Consider the following 15,723-nt stretch of genomic DNA (forward strand, 5'->3'; position numbering starts at 1 on the left):
AGAGCCATCAATGTAACCTAGGAGATCATAGCCAAATAGAAGAAAAGCAGATCGATGCGCTGCAGAGGAGGCTGCAGCGATGAACTGCAGCGATGAACTGCAGCGAGGAAACTGCAGCGAGGAGGCTGCAGCGATGAACTGCAGCGAGAAGGCTGCAGCGATGAACTGCAGCGATGCACTGCAGGAGGCTGCAGCGATGCACTGCAGGAGGCTGCAGCGATGCACTGCAGAGGAGGTTGCAGAGGAGGTTGCAGCGATGCACTGCAGAGGAGGTTGCAGCGATGAACTGCAGCGAGGAGGCTGCAGAGGAGGTTGCAGCGATGCAGTGATGCACTGCAGAGGAGGTTGCAGCAGTGCATCGATGCACTACAGAGGAGGTTGCAGCGATGAACTACAGCGATGAACTGCAGCGAGGAGGCTGCAGAGGAGGTTGCAGCGATGCAGTGATGCACTGCAGAGGAGGTTGCAGCAGTGCATCGATGCACTACAGAGGAGGTTGCAGCGATGCACTGCAGAGGAGGTTGCAGCGATGAACTGCAGCGATGAACTGCAGCGAGGAGGCTGCAGCGATGCACTGCAGAGGAGGTTGCAGCGATACACTGCAGAGGAGGTTGCAGCGAGGAGGTTGAAGCGATGGGCGAGGAAGCTACAGCGATGCACTGCAGAGGAGGTTGCAGCGATGCATCGATGCACTGCAGAGGAGGTTGTAGCAGTGCAGCGATGCACTGCAGAGGAGGCTGCAGCGAGGAGGTTGAAGCGATGGGCGAGGAAGTTACAGCGATTAGGTGAAAGAAAAAAAAAAATCTGTAGCAACTAGATAAAAAAAAATTCTTCAACGATTAGATGAAAAAATCTGCAGTTTACAACTACAGTTGGGAACTTGGAAATGGTTCCGGATGCTGCTTATCCAGGTGAAGAAGAAGCAGAGGACAGCAGCTTGGGAGAAGAGCAGATCACTGCTGCTATAGCTGCTGCGGTAGAGAGGGCTGCTGTGGTATGGACGGCGAGAGCGACACTTCTAGGCAGAGGAAGGGCGTAGAGAGGGCTGCTGTGGTATGGACGGCGAGAGCGACACTTCTAGGCAGAGGAAGGGCGTGGCGTGGTCGCCGCGAAGGCTCTGATTGTTGCGATTGTTATCACGAGATATCTTGATTGTTATCATAATCTATATATGAAATAGATAAAAATTTAGAAATATTCATGTGTTTACGATCCAAGATGAGCTAAGATAATAATCTCACGTTGTTGTAGTGTGAAATCTGATCCATGTCAACTCTACTCAACCTGCCTGCCGTTGCTCGGTCTTTTCTCTCCCTATATGTTTATAGATATGATGTGATGGTTGACTCTTCAGCCATGGCTTGGACAGTGCTGAACGAAACCCACGAGTGCTCCGGAAACGATAAGAGAAATCCTTGCTATGCCCGCTATCATTGGGATTTCCGTTGGCTGCTATACACCTGTGGGAATCGTATCATTCTGTTTCGTGCATATGGTACGTGGAACATTTCTTTTCGGCTGTCTGATTCCTGGCACTATAAGATCTGAATGAGGTTGGTCGATGGATGGTCGAACATAGTGCATTCATCAATAACTCCAACCTCCAACCATATATATCGGTTGCCTTCTTCAATCATGTGCAGTCGCGAGTTAATCCGTTACTATTGGTCGATGGGTATCTATAAGTAGTGTCACATCATCATATGATTTTAAAAGATATATTATAGATCTAATTGATATCTAATTATGATTATCTTAATTATAATATGATTTCTTCAAAATAATCTTAATGAAATTGACTCTCCTAATTATTTATCATTGATGTGGATATATGACATTATTATGATATAACAGATTTTTTGTCATTTTATTGTCCCAAATTCATTGCTCATAGTGGTTATGTAAATGATATAAAGATATGAGAAGATGAGTCTGGATCTCCTTGCAGATCGATATTACTATAATTTTCAAATTCGATGACGATGCACTCGTGGATCAAATAAAAACTTTCTAAATGATATTAAAAAATACGCATCATAAATTTAATCAGTTGTTATTTGATTTCAGTTTTTGACATTAAAGTTTTTGTATAATAGTATCATAATCATGGTTTTTATACTTACAATTGATATCAGATCCATGTTTTAAAATCCAATACTCTATATCGTAAAAGTATTTCAAATCTATTTTGTATTTAGGTTGATTTATTAGCACACTTCACTTGCGAAATGATGTTATTCAGTATTGATTTATGATACTGAAACGATCCATTTGTATTGTCGATATACTTTTATATCTAGTTCGTCTTATCACTTGCTTATGGGTGATGCGAGGTTCCTCGTGTTTGGTCAATGAACTACTGTCAATAGCTTATTATCACTGATAATATTATTAAGGGCGACAACCTCGGTGGTGCTAGCCTAGTCATAGGCAATTATTGCGAACACGGTAGAAGTGTTGTAAGGTGTAAAAGTCGACGAGGCCATATCACGACTGCCAATGTGCAGTAGCCTTGTGACGCTTGACCTGCCTTGGTCATAAGTGGTTGTGATGATTGTAACGGCTCCACTACGTGCGTCGACTACAACAACACCACTACCTGTCGTGGCTGCGATGATTGCAACAACATCATTGCATGCGACAGCTGCAACAACACCACTATGTGCGATAGTTGCAACAACACTATTGCCTATGGTGACTAGAATAGCACCATTACGGTGGCATTTGCTTGTCATTGCCGGTGTCAACTGGACGCCGAAGGCCAATGACTACATAGGTGGAAGAGCGGGCATAGACATGCACCGCAATGATCATAGTGGTCATTGAGCAGCATGTGTGCACAACTACGTGTGGGTACGGTGACACAACACAGCATGACAATAGTGTGTCGCCAATCAATACATATCTATGTATGGGCTCAACGACATGGTGTGGTGACGATGAGGTCACTAGTCAGCCACCTGCGAATAATTACGCCGCCGTAAGGGGACAACGGTGCACCACCAACGATATAGGATTTTTTTTTAAAAAAGGATATTTTTATCCCTCAAAAATTAAAATTCTAGTATATGTCCTTAAATTTAACTTTGATAATTATACCCTTTAGTAATCAGATATTTCTATTATATATCCCAAGTAAAATTATAGTTTTGCCTATAAGAAATTAAATTTTTTTGACTTATATCATTAATTATAAATAGACTAATTTGATTTATTTTAATCAAATATTTTGATCGAACTTGATCATGACTATATTTTGATTATTTGACTAGACTTAGATTCGATCAATTAAGTTTTATTTGAAATTAAATTTTGATCAATTTTTGACTTTGATCAATTTTAATTTTCATGAGCCTAGTTGGTGAATGGTTGGCTCAAATCTATGAGTCTAATTTGGGTATCTTAATTTTGGGTTTACCCAATTAAATAAGATTGACTAATATAAGAGTTTCATATGAAATTAAAAAATATATAAATTACTATTTTTTATAAATTTCTCATATGACATATTGATAAAATTTTGTATATGATAAATAAAAATCTAATTATTGTTCTTAATATTTGTTTGTTTATTCATATGTATATATTTATAATTATGAAATAATATTTATTTTTTATATAAATATATAATTTATGATTTATCATGATAATAATAATAAGTTTTCCTTTATGCTGATTAATATTTAATAATTACTATGATTATCATTTATTATTATTATTATTTTAAATAAATTAGATTAAAATATTTGATGAATATTATTTGTAACTCATATCCTTAAGTTTTATATAATTGGTAGCTACTAAAGTGACTTAGAATGATAGGCATATGAGATATGAATTATAATAACTTTTATTATTTATAAAATATTTTAAATTATTTATTATATTATTATATTGATTTTATAACCATCAAAATGCCTAAATTAATAACTTATTATATTAAAAAATTGGTTCTAAATAATATAAGGAAACAAATAATAATCATAATGATATACATAATTAGGAGATTTAAATAATCTGAAAGTAGAATCTACTTCGAATAATTATTTGATATAATAGGATAATATAGTTTTGAATATCCTTGTAGCTTATGATTGTATGCCAAAGGTAGCAAAACTATTCCACATGTATATCAGTCCTTTATAAATAATCTTATACAATACTAGATATAATAATATTATACTCAAAGGTGTAGATAGAGATGATATCCATAGTTCAATATTTACTTTAAAAAATTAAAGAACTAATATTTTTTTATTTTATTACAATGGTACTTTCTTCATTGCATTCTTATAAATATCCTTATATTTTTAAAATTTATTATAAATAACTTAAGCATATATAATTTACATTGACTATGTTATACCTTAATCGAACTAGTTGAAAAAATCACAAACATAACTACAAGTTTAAATAATTAGAATAAATGATAAAAAAAGATCTAAAGACTCAATTTTATGATAATTGCTAATTATATTTAGATTTTATTATAGTATACAACTAGTACAATGGAATATTAAAGATTAATTTAAATTTATTAATAAATCATTAGCTAATATATTAGTGAAAGAATTGATTAAAATTCTGTATAAATGTATTTGAGGGATTTAAGATTATATTCTAAATATGATTGATAAAACTATATGCTCAAGAATATTAGTGATGAATATAATTGAATCTTTTCTCATATAATTTATTCTTAATTTTTTTTTTTAGTTTAACTCATTTATAATTTACTATAATAAAATTAAGGATAAGTAAAAATTAAATTAACTAACTAGTATATATGTATATGAAAAATTAAGACTAAAATAAGAAAGACTCACAATATTTTTGATACCATTTAAGGAGTAGGTAATAAGAAAAGATTGAATCATAATTTATCAAATAAATCAACTAAGTTTATAATTGATATATAAACTAATAAAAAAATTTATTATAAAGTGCTACTTCTACGATGAGAAAGGTCACGTGAAAAATGATTAGGGTTCGAAAGGAAAAGACATAAGTATGATCTTTGTATGTTTCGAATCAAATGTTATAGAAGTCTTTTTTTGATACTTGGTACTTCAACTCATATTACCAATACTAGAGATTTATTTTAATATGAGAATTAAAAGAGTATAAATTATTTATTGTTATAGAGAATCATCTTAAGGCAAAAGTAATAATAAATGATACTTATTGCTTATGCTTAGAGATGATTCATTTGATATTATGTTTCTATAATTCTAGAAATTTTTTAATCTAGAATTATCATGATATTATTTCTCTTTTGGTGATTGTAAAATTAGTATATTTATGATTTCATAAACATTAACATTTAAATTTTGTTTGATAGTTTGTATAGGATTAATATGAATCTTGAGTTAATAATGATCCTATAATAGAGTTTGTATAGGAATGAAGCGTAGTTTCATGAATTCCTTGAGATTATATATGCTTATATTTGTGGGTCACTTTATATTCCTTATTTTAATTAATAGAGATATCTTATCACTTTTATATATTACCTATTGAAATATGACTATCTAAGACACTTTTATGTGTATATAAATCAAATCGAGAGATAATTAGATAGAAAAGTTAAAAATTATCAAGTCTAATATGGGTGATAAATTTTATGGTATTTATGATGAGCTCAATCATAATTCTAATATTTTTGCTAGATTATTGAAAAAGTGTAGTATTTGTACTCAATATATTTTACTAAATGTGCTATAGTAGAATAGGATTATTAACATATAAAATTATACTCTTAAGGATATAGTAAGGAGCATGATAAGTTATTCTTCTGTACTTGGATCAAAGTAACGAGAAACTCTAAGGATGATTATATATATCTTGAACGGGGTTCCTACTTAAGTCAATTTCATCAACCTTTTTTGAGTTATGGACTAATAGAAAATTTAATTTAAGATATTTACATATTTAGGATTGAGATATAAGTTTTTAAATTATATAAAAAGAAATGATATTCAAGGATTATTCTTGAATATTTTATTATTTATCTAAAAAAATTTTAAGGGATATATTTTATTTCCTAATCAAAGATAAATATGATAATATAAGATTCCTATAAAATAGCAAATAAATGGAAGATTACATGTCTTGGAGAATGGTAAAAAAAATAATATTAATCAAGTTAAGTCATTGAGAGATTAGTAGTAGTTTTCGGATCTGACGATGATATATCTATAAATCAGATAAATATTTACTGAATGATATCAAAGAGTGCATATCATAAATTTGATTTATCATTATTTAATTTTAATTTTTAATATTAAATATTTTTACATAATAATTCAAAGGGTACATATCGATTTTTATGCTTACAACTCAATTTTGAGATCAACTAGCTCTACTCTTCATCCCATCCAGCGTCTCCATCAAAATCACTTGCGGTGTTGCTCGTAATCTCGCACTCATCTTATCCGTAGACGTGGAGGTGTATCGAGTATAACGAGACTTAAATCGTTATACTAACCCGATGGTACTGCCACAAAGTCGATCATTCGGTGTGTCGGGGCTCATAATTCGACATCACAGTCCATTGTGGGGACAAACTAATGTTGCGCCATTGCCACCGGTCGCTGTCTCTCTCACTAAGACTTGAAAACGCAAGCACAAAAATCGCAGGCACTCAGCAGCTTAACCGCGGTAAACAAAGAACCCCTGCAATGAATAATAGAACTACTTTTTTTTGTCTATTTCCTTGGCCTTGTTCTTCAATCATTGTGCTACTAATGATAACAGAGTAGTAAATAGTATATAGAATGGTCTTTTTGCCTATGTTCCTTCGCCTTATCTTCGATCAAGTCCAAGAAACATTTGTGGGACGTCTGTGATGCACAAGACAATCAGACCAACAACAGCAACATCTCTGCCCAAACGGAGCGCGCAGGAAACAAAGAACCCCTGCAACAAATCAAAGAACTTGCTCCAGTCTAGCGCATGAAATCCACCAATAATGCTCGACCAAGTCTGGGATCGTGCCATCCTCCAAGAAGAAAGTAAATGGAAGAAAGAGGAGAGACTGAAAACAGTTTGTACTGCCTTCACCAGTTTACAACCAGCACGAGTTTTGTGTGCTCCGTCCCTCAATGGGCAGAAACCTCCTCGAGGATCGTTCCCGTGCGGAGGTGAGTACCAAAATTCCAACCACCGCTTCCCGCTGTATGCTCTTCGCCTGCATGCGACCTACTGAGATCCGGATGTCCGTACCGGGATGCAGCTACAGCATAGGATCCGAGCACGAAGACCAAAACGAGCAGGATGAGCGAAAAGAGCTGGACGTTGGCGAGCAGCTCCCCTCGGACCTGGTTGTCATGTGAGTGGCAGGCGATGTCATTGCCATCGAGGCGACAGCCCTCGGGCATCATGGGACCATAAAGAGTGAAGGCTGTTTGGTAGAACCACAAGCCCTGGAGAGTGATTGAGATTCCGTTGGTGAGGTCCGCCGCGAAGCTGGTGGGGAAGAGGGCACCCGCAATCGCAGAGGCGATGCAGAGAGCGATGAGGAGGACGAGCAGGAGGTGGTAATAACCCTCCAATCCCTTGTGAGTGGTTGAGTGGAAGTAGAACAGCAGATACTCCGAGCTGAATGCAGCAGCACCTATCAGGCACAATGCCCCCTCCGGCAAACGTAAATACCTGTCATCGGAGTATGGTTTATCACTGTTAACAAATACAATATATCAACCAGAAATATGATGCCATGGCATCGAAGAACTCTCAAAACCAGCTTCTAAAGCAAATTGTCTCCGACCACAAGAAAAGGTGTAATTATTATTATTGCTGAAATTTAAACCTTAAGAATTTGCCATCAACACTGACAAACATTAAAAGAAAAGATAATGTCGTTATCGCATCTCTTTTCAATCTCATAAAGGTATTCCAATCATAAAGAAGGCATAAAGTGACTGGCGGATTCTTATCAATCTCCAGAGAAGTTCTGAATTGGGACCTTACTTACAACTGCATGCAACACAACCATCAGCCCGTAATGCTTAGACATGGCAACGAAAGCGTAGAATTTATTCCCCAGTCTGGAATCCTAACCTGTTATGAACACCTATGTCTCCTAAGTGCACAAAAGAAAAAGAAAAATACTTGACGGGCTTGAGCTATTCTCGGACAGCTCTGCTTCTGACAACGCCAATAATGTTGGGGGGGGGTTAAGACCGGACAAGGACATACATTTCATTGTCCAATGCAAAGCAATATAAGCCACAAACAGCTCCGGGAAAAGCGAGGCGCACAAAGTGCCACAAGAAAGCAATCGAGTCGGATAAATAAATCAACGAATCCAATGCATTTAGACTTTCATTTCCTTCTCCCTACCATCTCTTTGGTCAAACAAGTGTAGACAAATCAGGCTTCCACTGCTGCGTTGCATCTACAAGAACCAGATTTCCACTGGACCACCGTCCAAACTCACTATCTATGACCCAGTCTATGGTTTTCTCGAGTCAGTTTGAAAGATATGCAGAGAGGAAGACGAAGGAAGATAAATCTGACCTGGTCTTCTCGGAGACGAGGGCGAGGGCGCCGTAGACGAAGAACATGAGTAGCATGCCACCGTGCTCGAAGTCGTTCATGTGAGCGGGGTTGAGGATCCGCTCGGGACCGACGAACCAACGGAGGTGGGTGGAGTAGAGCAGCTCCACGCACATGTCGAGGAAGGCCCCGCCGGCCACCACGTAGAGCTCCAGGTGCCGGGCCTTGCCCCGGCCCACCGGGCTCCACGCCCGAACCCGGAAGGCGCCCGGCGGTTCCGACACGTACCGGAATACAGAGCTCCACACGTGCCACACGCCTACCACCAGGAACAGGCTGCCCGGCAGCACGTGACCCTTGAACGATCCCATGTACGATCAATCGATGGCAATTATGACCTAATCGTCGCCTCGCTCGTGTGACCGACCCTCCCCTCCCCTCCCTTCCTCTTCCCTTCCCTTCCCTTCCCTACCGATCCACCCGTGGATCTCCGACGAAATTACAACGGAACCCACCGACGCGTTGACTCCATACGGATGAGATCGCGATCGTCTTCTTCCTTCACAAGCTTCGTCCTGCTCTAGAAATAAAGAACGTAATTATCATAAATAAAAGCGGGAAAGAAAAGGTAAACCAAAATCATCAGAATACCGGAGAGAGATTAAATGAACGAACCAGCAAAACAGTCATACGATTTTGGAAGAGGAAAAAGGGAGGAAAAGGAGATCCAAACTAAACATGAGTAGGGCAACGTGTTTCTTTCCCTACTTTTGCTCTCTCACTTTCTCCGACACCGGCAGAAACAGATCCGATTAGTGAACTAGAGTTGGAGAATTAGACTAAGATTAGGTCTCCTCCTCAGCTTTTCATTCGCTTTCGGGTTTGGGATGGGAAGGACGTACCTGGTGAGTAAGGGTGCGTGTGGAGGTCTTAGGGTGGCACCGCCCTGAACCCGAGGAAATGATTGCGATATCAGAAGAGGCAAAAGGCGTATTATTACGGGGGGCGACGAAAAGGAAACATAGGTGGTCACTATCTTTTCTTAATCTCGATCCTTCCTCGCGCTCTCTCTGGATTGAAAGTGGTTCGAAGGGGACGAAGAGACAAGGAGTGAAGGGGGCGGTGCGGCGCTTGCTGCTGCGTTGCTCGGAGCTACGGATCTGGAGACGACGACCAAAGGTTGAGGACGATCTGATGATGCATGAACGAAGGAAAAGGAAAAGGAAAAAGATAAAGGAATGGCTCCTATTACCTTCTACATCTTATATATATTTATTTAATTACCATATTATTTATTTTATTGGAGACGGATTCTTTGGTTTAGGAAGACAGGGGCAACGGCGACGTCAGGTTGAATTGGAATTGGTAGGTTCCGTTCCTGCGTGGCTGGCTGCGTCCCGTGAATGACGCGCCCGTCACATGCTTTTAGTACTAGATGTAGACTTCAACCATGCTGCCTTCCTGTGGGCGTGCCGATTGGTCATGTTCAGACAGCCGAGGCTTTCTCCCCACCAGATAGATATCCTCAATCCCAGATTACAGCTCTCAACCACAAAGCCACCACCAATCGTCGTTACAAGTTGCACATAAATAATAGTATATGCATTAAAAGAATCTGGCAATATTCATTGCAATTGCCTTGTATTCTGTCTTTAATGATCAAAGCGTCCCGATATAAAAGCTGATATTTCAATCGTAAAATCACCCAAATTAATATGTAATACCATTCTGCACAGAAGCTATCCAGCTTGTCGCATATTTATTTAATTGTTCTTGTAATACAATCCTTATAAACCATCACAAAACATAGTAATACTGATCCTGCTTGAACACACCAGGGAAGTTGTTTAAACTTGGATACTTTCTCCTACTCAACACGGATATCTGGGAGGAACACAAGCAACGCAGAGTAAGCTGAGAATAACACAGGAGCTGGAATCTTCTCCACGACATGTCCGATCCTTGGCACTCGCTTGCCCGCGTTCTTTGTCACGATGGTCAGCGCGGGCGATGCCAGACAAGCAAGAATGATTTTATTCACCGTATATATGCGCAAATCTTTACTCGACCATTCCAAAATTGTTTCATAGAACTCATTCTCGTTTATTTCAGTTTTGGTCTTCCTGTACTCCTGCATTTGTAAACAACCACAGGTAAGTTTAAGCAAGAAATGTTGTAACACTATTCAAATGATCTGATTCCCAATAAGCAATGTGCTACTGTTATATATCTGTTTTGTTATAGACCTCAACTATTGCTAGGTCATCAACCATGAGACCATGACAAAGGAGGCCTTCCCTCACTGAGATATGATATTAACATGTTTCATTTCAGTTCATGTGAGCGGTAATTATAGAAACACTAAGGTTGCAAATGTAGATGCATGAGCATTTTACCCTATGTTGAGGAACTCATTTTGTTCTTTCCCGATAATTAATTGACTCTCAGGAATTTATAAAGAAATGTCACGTTACTGGCTCTAGTGTCCTTGCAAGTTTGCAGAACTACATAAAACATTCAGAAGATGGATATTATGATTGAAAAACACTACCACCAGGTCTATACGTTTCTAACTCCATATGTACCTCAACATGCTATATGATCCTTTTGTACCAATCGACAAATTTTGACTTTTCAGATACTAACAACAGAAACTTTGCAAGTGCTCCATTATTCACAAGATTCATCGATCATGAAGATATGAAATTACACCATACTTTTTCTTTGTTAGCAATAGTCGATGCAGATGGAGGTTGCTTATGAGGACCGAGGAGATTCTTGTTCAGAGAGCTGCAATTTAAATCAACATAATAACATACTAAAACCATATTCTGAAAATACTTTAAAAAAATTTAGGCAGAAAGGATACAAAAAGCTTACTCAAAAACCCGTAATGTTGCAACGTGGAGCTTTTCCAACGCCATGAGTGGCTTATTACCAGCATATTGGTTAAAAACATGGCTACATATTATCTTCAGATGCCACTTACCTGCATCATATAATAGAAAGACATGAATGTCAACACAATCAAATACAAGAATAATGATTACAGGCTACCTCAATGCAGAGTAGAACTGCTCACCTATCTATGTATTATAACTCGTTATTTTGCACATGTATTTACTCTGAACTTGACATTGTGCCTTCACAAACTGGTCTATAAACAGAGAAATTACAGTGCCAAGAGGCGTTCATCAACAGAAAAAGAAAAATTCAGTTAAAATACAAATCTTGTTAGGACTTCATTGTTTGAAGATCTTTCGAGAATTGAAAAGGTCTGGGAAAGAAAAGTCAACCAAGTTTGAGTTATGATTTAGCAACATGCAAATAAGTATGCATGCCATGGTCATACCAATTCATTCCATCCCAATTCCTTGCTTGTAGAGCAAAGTGAGGAGGAAAAAAAAGGGAATAAACTGGCTTGAAGTTCATACAATGTCAGGGGGGTCCTGACTGAAGTCTGATGCAAACAAATTTGTTAAAGAAGACCTAGCAAAAAGAAAATTAAACTGGTGTTGAAAATTGGGATAGTTAATGTTAGGTTAATCAAGAAAAAGAACACATTTATGATTTCTTTTTTTCGATGAAACAACCAAAAGCGATAATGCCCATATCTCATTTCACATGCTGGGACAACCCATTTTGGTCACTTATAATAGATTGACATGTTATGCAAAGAATGGCTGAGAGTAGAACTATTCACCAGAATTCTTTATCATTCTACCACCCATTGTAAGGCAGTTGGCACCTCACGGAGCTAGTCTATCATCATCCAACCTTCCTTTAGTAAGAACACCAAGATAGGAAAGTTCCCCAGCCAATATTCTGACGTATCCATAGCCTTATCACAGTCTCCACCAAACGCATTAATGCCATACATATGGCTTTGCTATGATTTATATTGAGGTCGGTTGATATCTCAAATTAGTATAAGATGATTTTGTGGTTTCTAATATAATAATCATTTGCATTGACCGGGAGGTGTGAGAGAAGGTTTCGAACAACTTGGCAGCTATTCATTATATTTTTCAGATTCAATTGAAGGATGATAGGTTAGAAACTGGATGCATTCGTCCTGTTTCTAAGGCAAAGGAAGGGATGTAGCTGCAATATGCCCGACTTTGAACATGAGTTCAAAATGACCAGCAATAAGATTGATAAGTCACAGAGATAATATGCTATTGCAACATAGAAGGTGCAAGGTCTTAAAGTAGAATAATCCAATAACTCACAAAGTCCTAGTTTGTTGGTCTTCCATATTATAACAAAGAACTAGAAGATTATATTATAAGCGTAGGCATTTTGGTGATTGTTAGGGGCTAAGATGAACTGGAACATGCATGCTTTTTCACTTTGATAAGTTTTTCACCATACTGCAATGTCTTATTTAGAACAATTTCATGTGAACGCCAACAGGTGTATCATCTGTAACAGAATCACTGAGCCCACACAGAAAAGACCAACAATTGATGAGAAAAAAATTTCACAAATTGGTGTTATTTATTACCAGTTAGTCGTTGTTGATGCAACATTTTCATGATATCATCGTGTTATAACACGATTATTGTAGACGTAATGATGTTATGGAAATGTCTGAACGAATTAAGATCTCTCCCTTCAGCCAATCTCCGTCGGCTCTAATAATATCACCCTAAAGAAGTCCCAACTAAAACAACCAAAAACGCCAGGAAATCGACGCTGGAAACCACACGCACATTTCATCAAACAACAAGAAGGAAAGAAGGGAAGCGTCACTTGCCTTGGACCCTCTCCCATAGTCCTTTGAGTATTTGAGCCATGGAGCGGTTCCTGAATTCACCCTACACAGATCCTTTGTTCCATGAGTCGGGCGACGAGACGAGGCGCATATAAATAGTTGGACGGGGGCGTCAGAGAGAAGCGGTCAGCATCGTCTTTCCTTCTGCGTTGGGCAAAAGCTTTTCCTTGGCCCGGACAAGGGAGAATCGGATGCTATTGAACTCTCGCGTTCGTTCTGCAAAACAAAACGCTTGATCGAGCCCTCTCCGTTTATTCCTTGCTCTTGTTCTCAGTAATCAAATCGGAATCTACGTTTGCTCGGCTGGTTGTCTTCGAAATACCATTCTCAAGCTGCTATCGCCACACAGATACATGGAAGCGTCGAAGAAGTCGCCCGAATACTTCCGTCGGGGTGACCCACCTCACAGGGCTCTGCCTTCTTTCCTACCGCCTTCTCCAAACCCCGTCCCGGCCCTCGCGGCCAAGCCCCAGCCTCTCGCTCCCCGTATCGTGTTCCGACTTTTCCTTACGGCTGCTGCTGCCGCCGCCGCTGCCGTCTCGTTCAAGTTGCCGTTATAAATTGTTCAAATTAAAAAAAAAAATTCTTTTCAAAATATTTATTTGAAAAGATGATTTCTTATTTTGATAATTATTTTTGAAAGACGATGTTTTTTTAAAAAAATCTATAAATAGATATTGGAGGATAAATTATGAATATATCTCTTTCATACTTTTCTTCTTTGTTCTCCGATTGAATTAGATATTTTCTAATTTCTCTTTGAAGATTTTTTATTGTTTACTCAATACAGATATTCTAATGGCTTGTCATATCCACTAAAATAGAGTATAAATATCGTTTTTAGGAAAGTATTTATACACATTTTAAACCTAAATATTTCCTATAGTATTTTCGATCTTATGTTTGTTTTTTGTTTCCATAGTGTTTTCATCCTCTTCTTTGTCGTATTTTTTCTAACAATTTAAAAATGATATTTGTGAGTTTATACAAATTTACCATAGAGGTCACAAATACCATTAAATTATTGAATCAAGATTTTATTCGTTTGGATCGTTTTGATGGAATAAATGATGCAATAATTCTTTCTAATAGATTTGTTCATAATATTACAGATAAATATGTTTATCTCAAAACTTATGATGACTATATGATAATAGTTTGCCTTATGTTGATGATATGCTAATAGTGAGCAACGACATGAAAGGTATTATAGAAACAAAGAGGTTTCGATCTTCAACATTTAAAATGAAAGATTTTGAGCAAGTTGATACTATACTAGGTATCAAGGTAAAAAGAAATAGTGTGAGATATATTTTGAGTCAAACTCTTACATAGAGAAAGTACTAGAGAAATTCAGTCACTTAAAAATCAAAGAAGTAAATATCCCGTTTGACCCAAGTATCAAATTAGTTAAGAATGTTGGAAGAACAGTGACTCAATTAGAATATTCAAGTACTATAAGAAATCTTATGTATGCAACACAGTGCACAAGACCTGATATAGCATTTGTAGTTAGTAAATTGAGTAGATTTACTAGCAATCTAAATGTAGAGCATTGGAAGGCTATTGAAAGAGTTCTTAGGTACCTTAAACGAACCAAAGATTATGGCCTATAATACTTAAAATTTCCTGCTATTTTAGAAGGATATACTACCGCAAGTTGTATATCGAGTTTTGGAGATAACAAATCTACTAATGGTTGGGTGTTCACCTTGAGAGGTGATGAGCAAGAAACAAACGTGTATAACTCACTCAACTATGGAATCATAATTTGTTACTCTAGCAAATGCAGGAAAGAAGGCTGAATAGTTGAGGGACTTTCTATTAGAAATTCCATTGACTTCTAAGAGTGTGAATTCAATTTCTATACTTTATAATAGGCAAGCCATTTTAGCTCGTGCATATAGTGAAATATATAATGAAAAGTCAAGACATATAAGTCTTAGACATGATTATGTGACGAAATTAATCAAGAGTGAGATTATTTCACTCACATTTGTGAAAACAAGTGAGAATTTGGTTGATCCATTCACTAAACCTCTTATAAGAGAAGTTGTAAGATCAACATCAAAATGGATGGGGCTAAAACTCCTTGAATAAAAGATCCACCGATGATAGCAATTCTACTCAAAATTATGAAATGAGTAATAAAGAGTTCAAAGGGTAAGAACAAGTCATTGATATGTGGAGTGGTTCAGCACTTTGAAATATTTTACGAGTCCCATATAAAGATATTAAAGTGCTGGTTATCACCTAATGAGGGTTGAGTTAATTATACTCTTAATGAAGTTCAATTAAGTTATGACAAGTATCTCAAAGAGTGACAAAGATACTATAAGAACTTCACTTATATGAACTTAGAAGTGATACCGCTTCGATTGAGAGTTGGAGTTTTCTCTCATAAAAATTCATGAACTTGGATGAGCCCAAGGCCATATTAGAGCTAA

At 37.3% G+C, this 15,723-nt stretch overlaps 2 protein-coding genes across 4 annotated transcripts; both read right to left on the reverse strand.

The window, feature by feature from the left end:
* Nucleotides 1-6,681: 6,681 nt before the first annotated feature.
* On the reverse strand, nucleotides 6,682-9,743 carry LOC135653126 (uncharacterized). 3 transcript variants are annotated; one of them, XM_065174646.1, is made up of 4 exons: nucleotides 9,402-9,743; nucleotides 9,175-9,319; nucleotides 8,521-9,074; nucleotides 6,682-7,653 (listed from the first exon to the last, which is right to left on the reverse strand). In XM_065174646.1, the coding sequence occupies exons 3-4, from the start codon at nucleotides 8,868-8,870 to the stop codon at nucleotides 7,101-7,103; spliced, it is 903 nt and encodes a 300-aa protein (XP_065030718.1). In that variant the 5' UTR covers nucleotides 8,871-9,074; nucleotides 9,175-9,319; nucleotides 9,402-9,743; the 3' UTR covers nucleotides 6,682-7,100. The 3 variants fall into 3 exon arrangements, with proteins under 3 accessions (XP_065030718.1, XP_065030717.1, XP_065030719.1); XM_065174645.1 differs by lacking the exon at nucleotides 9,175-9,319; XM_065174647.1 differs by lacking the exon at nucleotides 9,175-9,319 and having other exon boundaries at nucleotides 8,521-9,079.
* Nucleotides 9,744-10,104: 361 nt separating this feature from the next.
* Nucleotides 10,105-13,824, reverse strand: LOC135653127 (uncharacterized). Its single transcript, XM_065174648.1, has 4 exons — nucleotides 13,259-13,824; nucleotides 11,380-11,488; nucleotides 11,217-11,289; nucleotides 10,105-10,630 (listed from the first exon to the last, which is right to left on the reverse strand). Exons 1-4 carry the CDS (start codon nucleotides 13,296-13,298, stop codon nucleotides 10,367-10,369), a joined length of 486 nt encoding a protein of 161 aa, XP_065030720.1. The 5' UTR covers nucleotides 13,299-13,824; the 3' UTR covers nucleotides 10,105-10,366.
* Between the last annotated feature and the right edge of the window lie 1,899 nt (nucleotides 13,825-15,723).

The sequence above is a fragment of the Musa acuminata genome, chromosome BXJ3-11, assembly GCF_036884655.1.
Source record: "Musa acuminata AAA Group cultivar baxijiao chromosome BXJ3-11, Cavendish_Baxijiao_AAA, whole genome shotgun sequence".
NCBI lineage: Eukaryota > Viridiplantae > Streptophyta > Magnoliopsida > Zingiberales > Musaceae > Musa > Musa acuminata.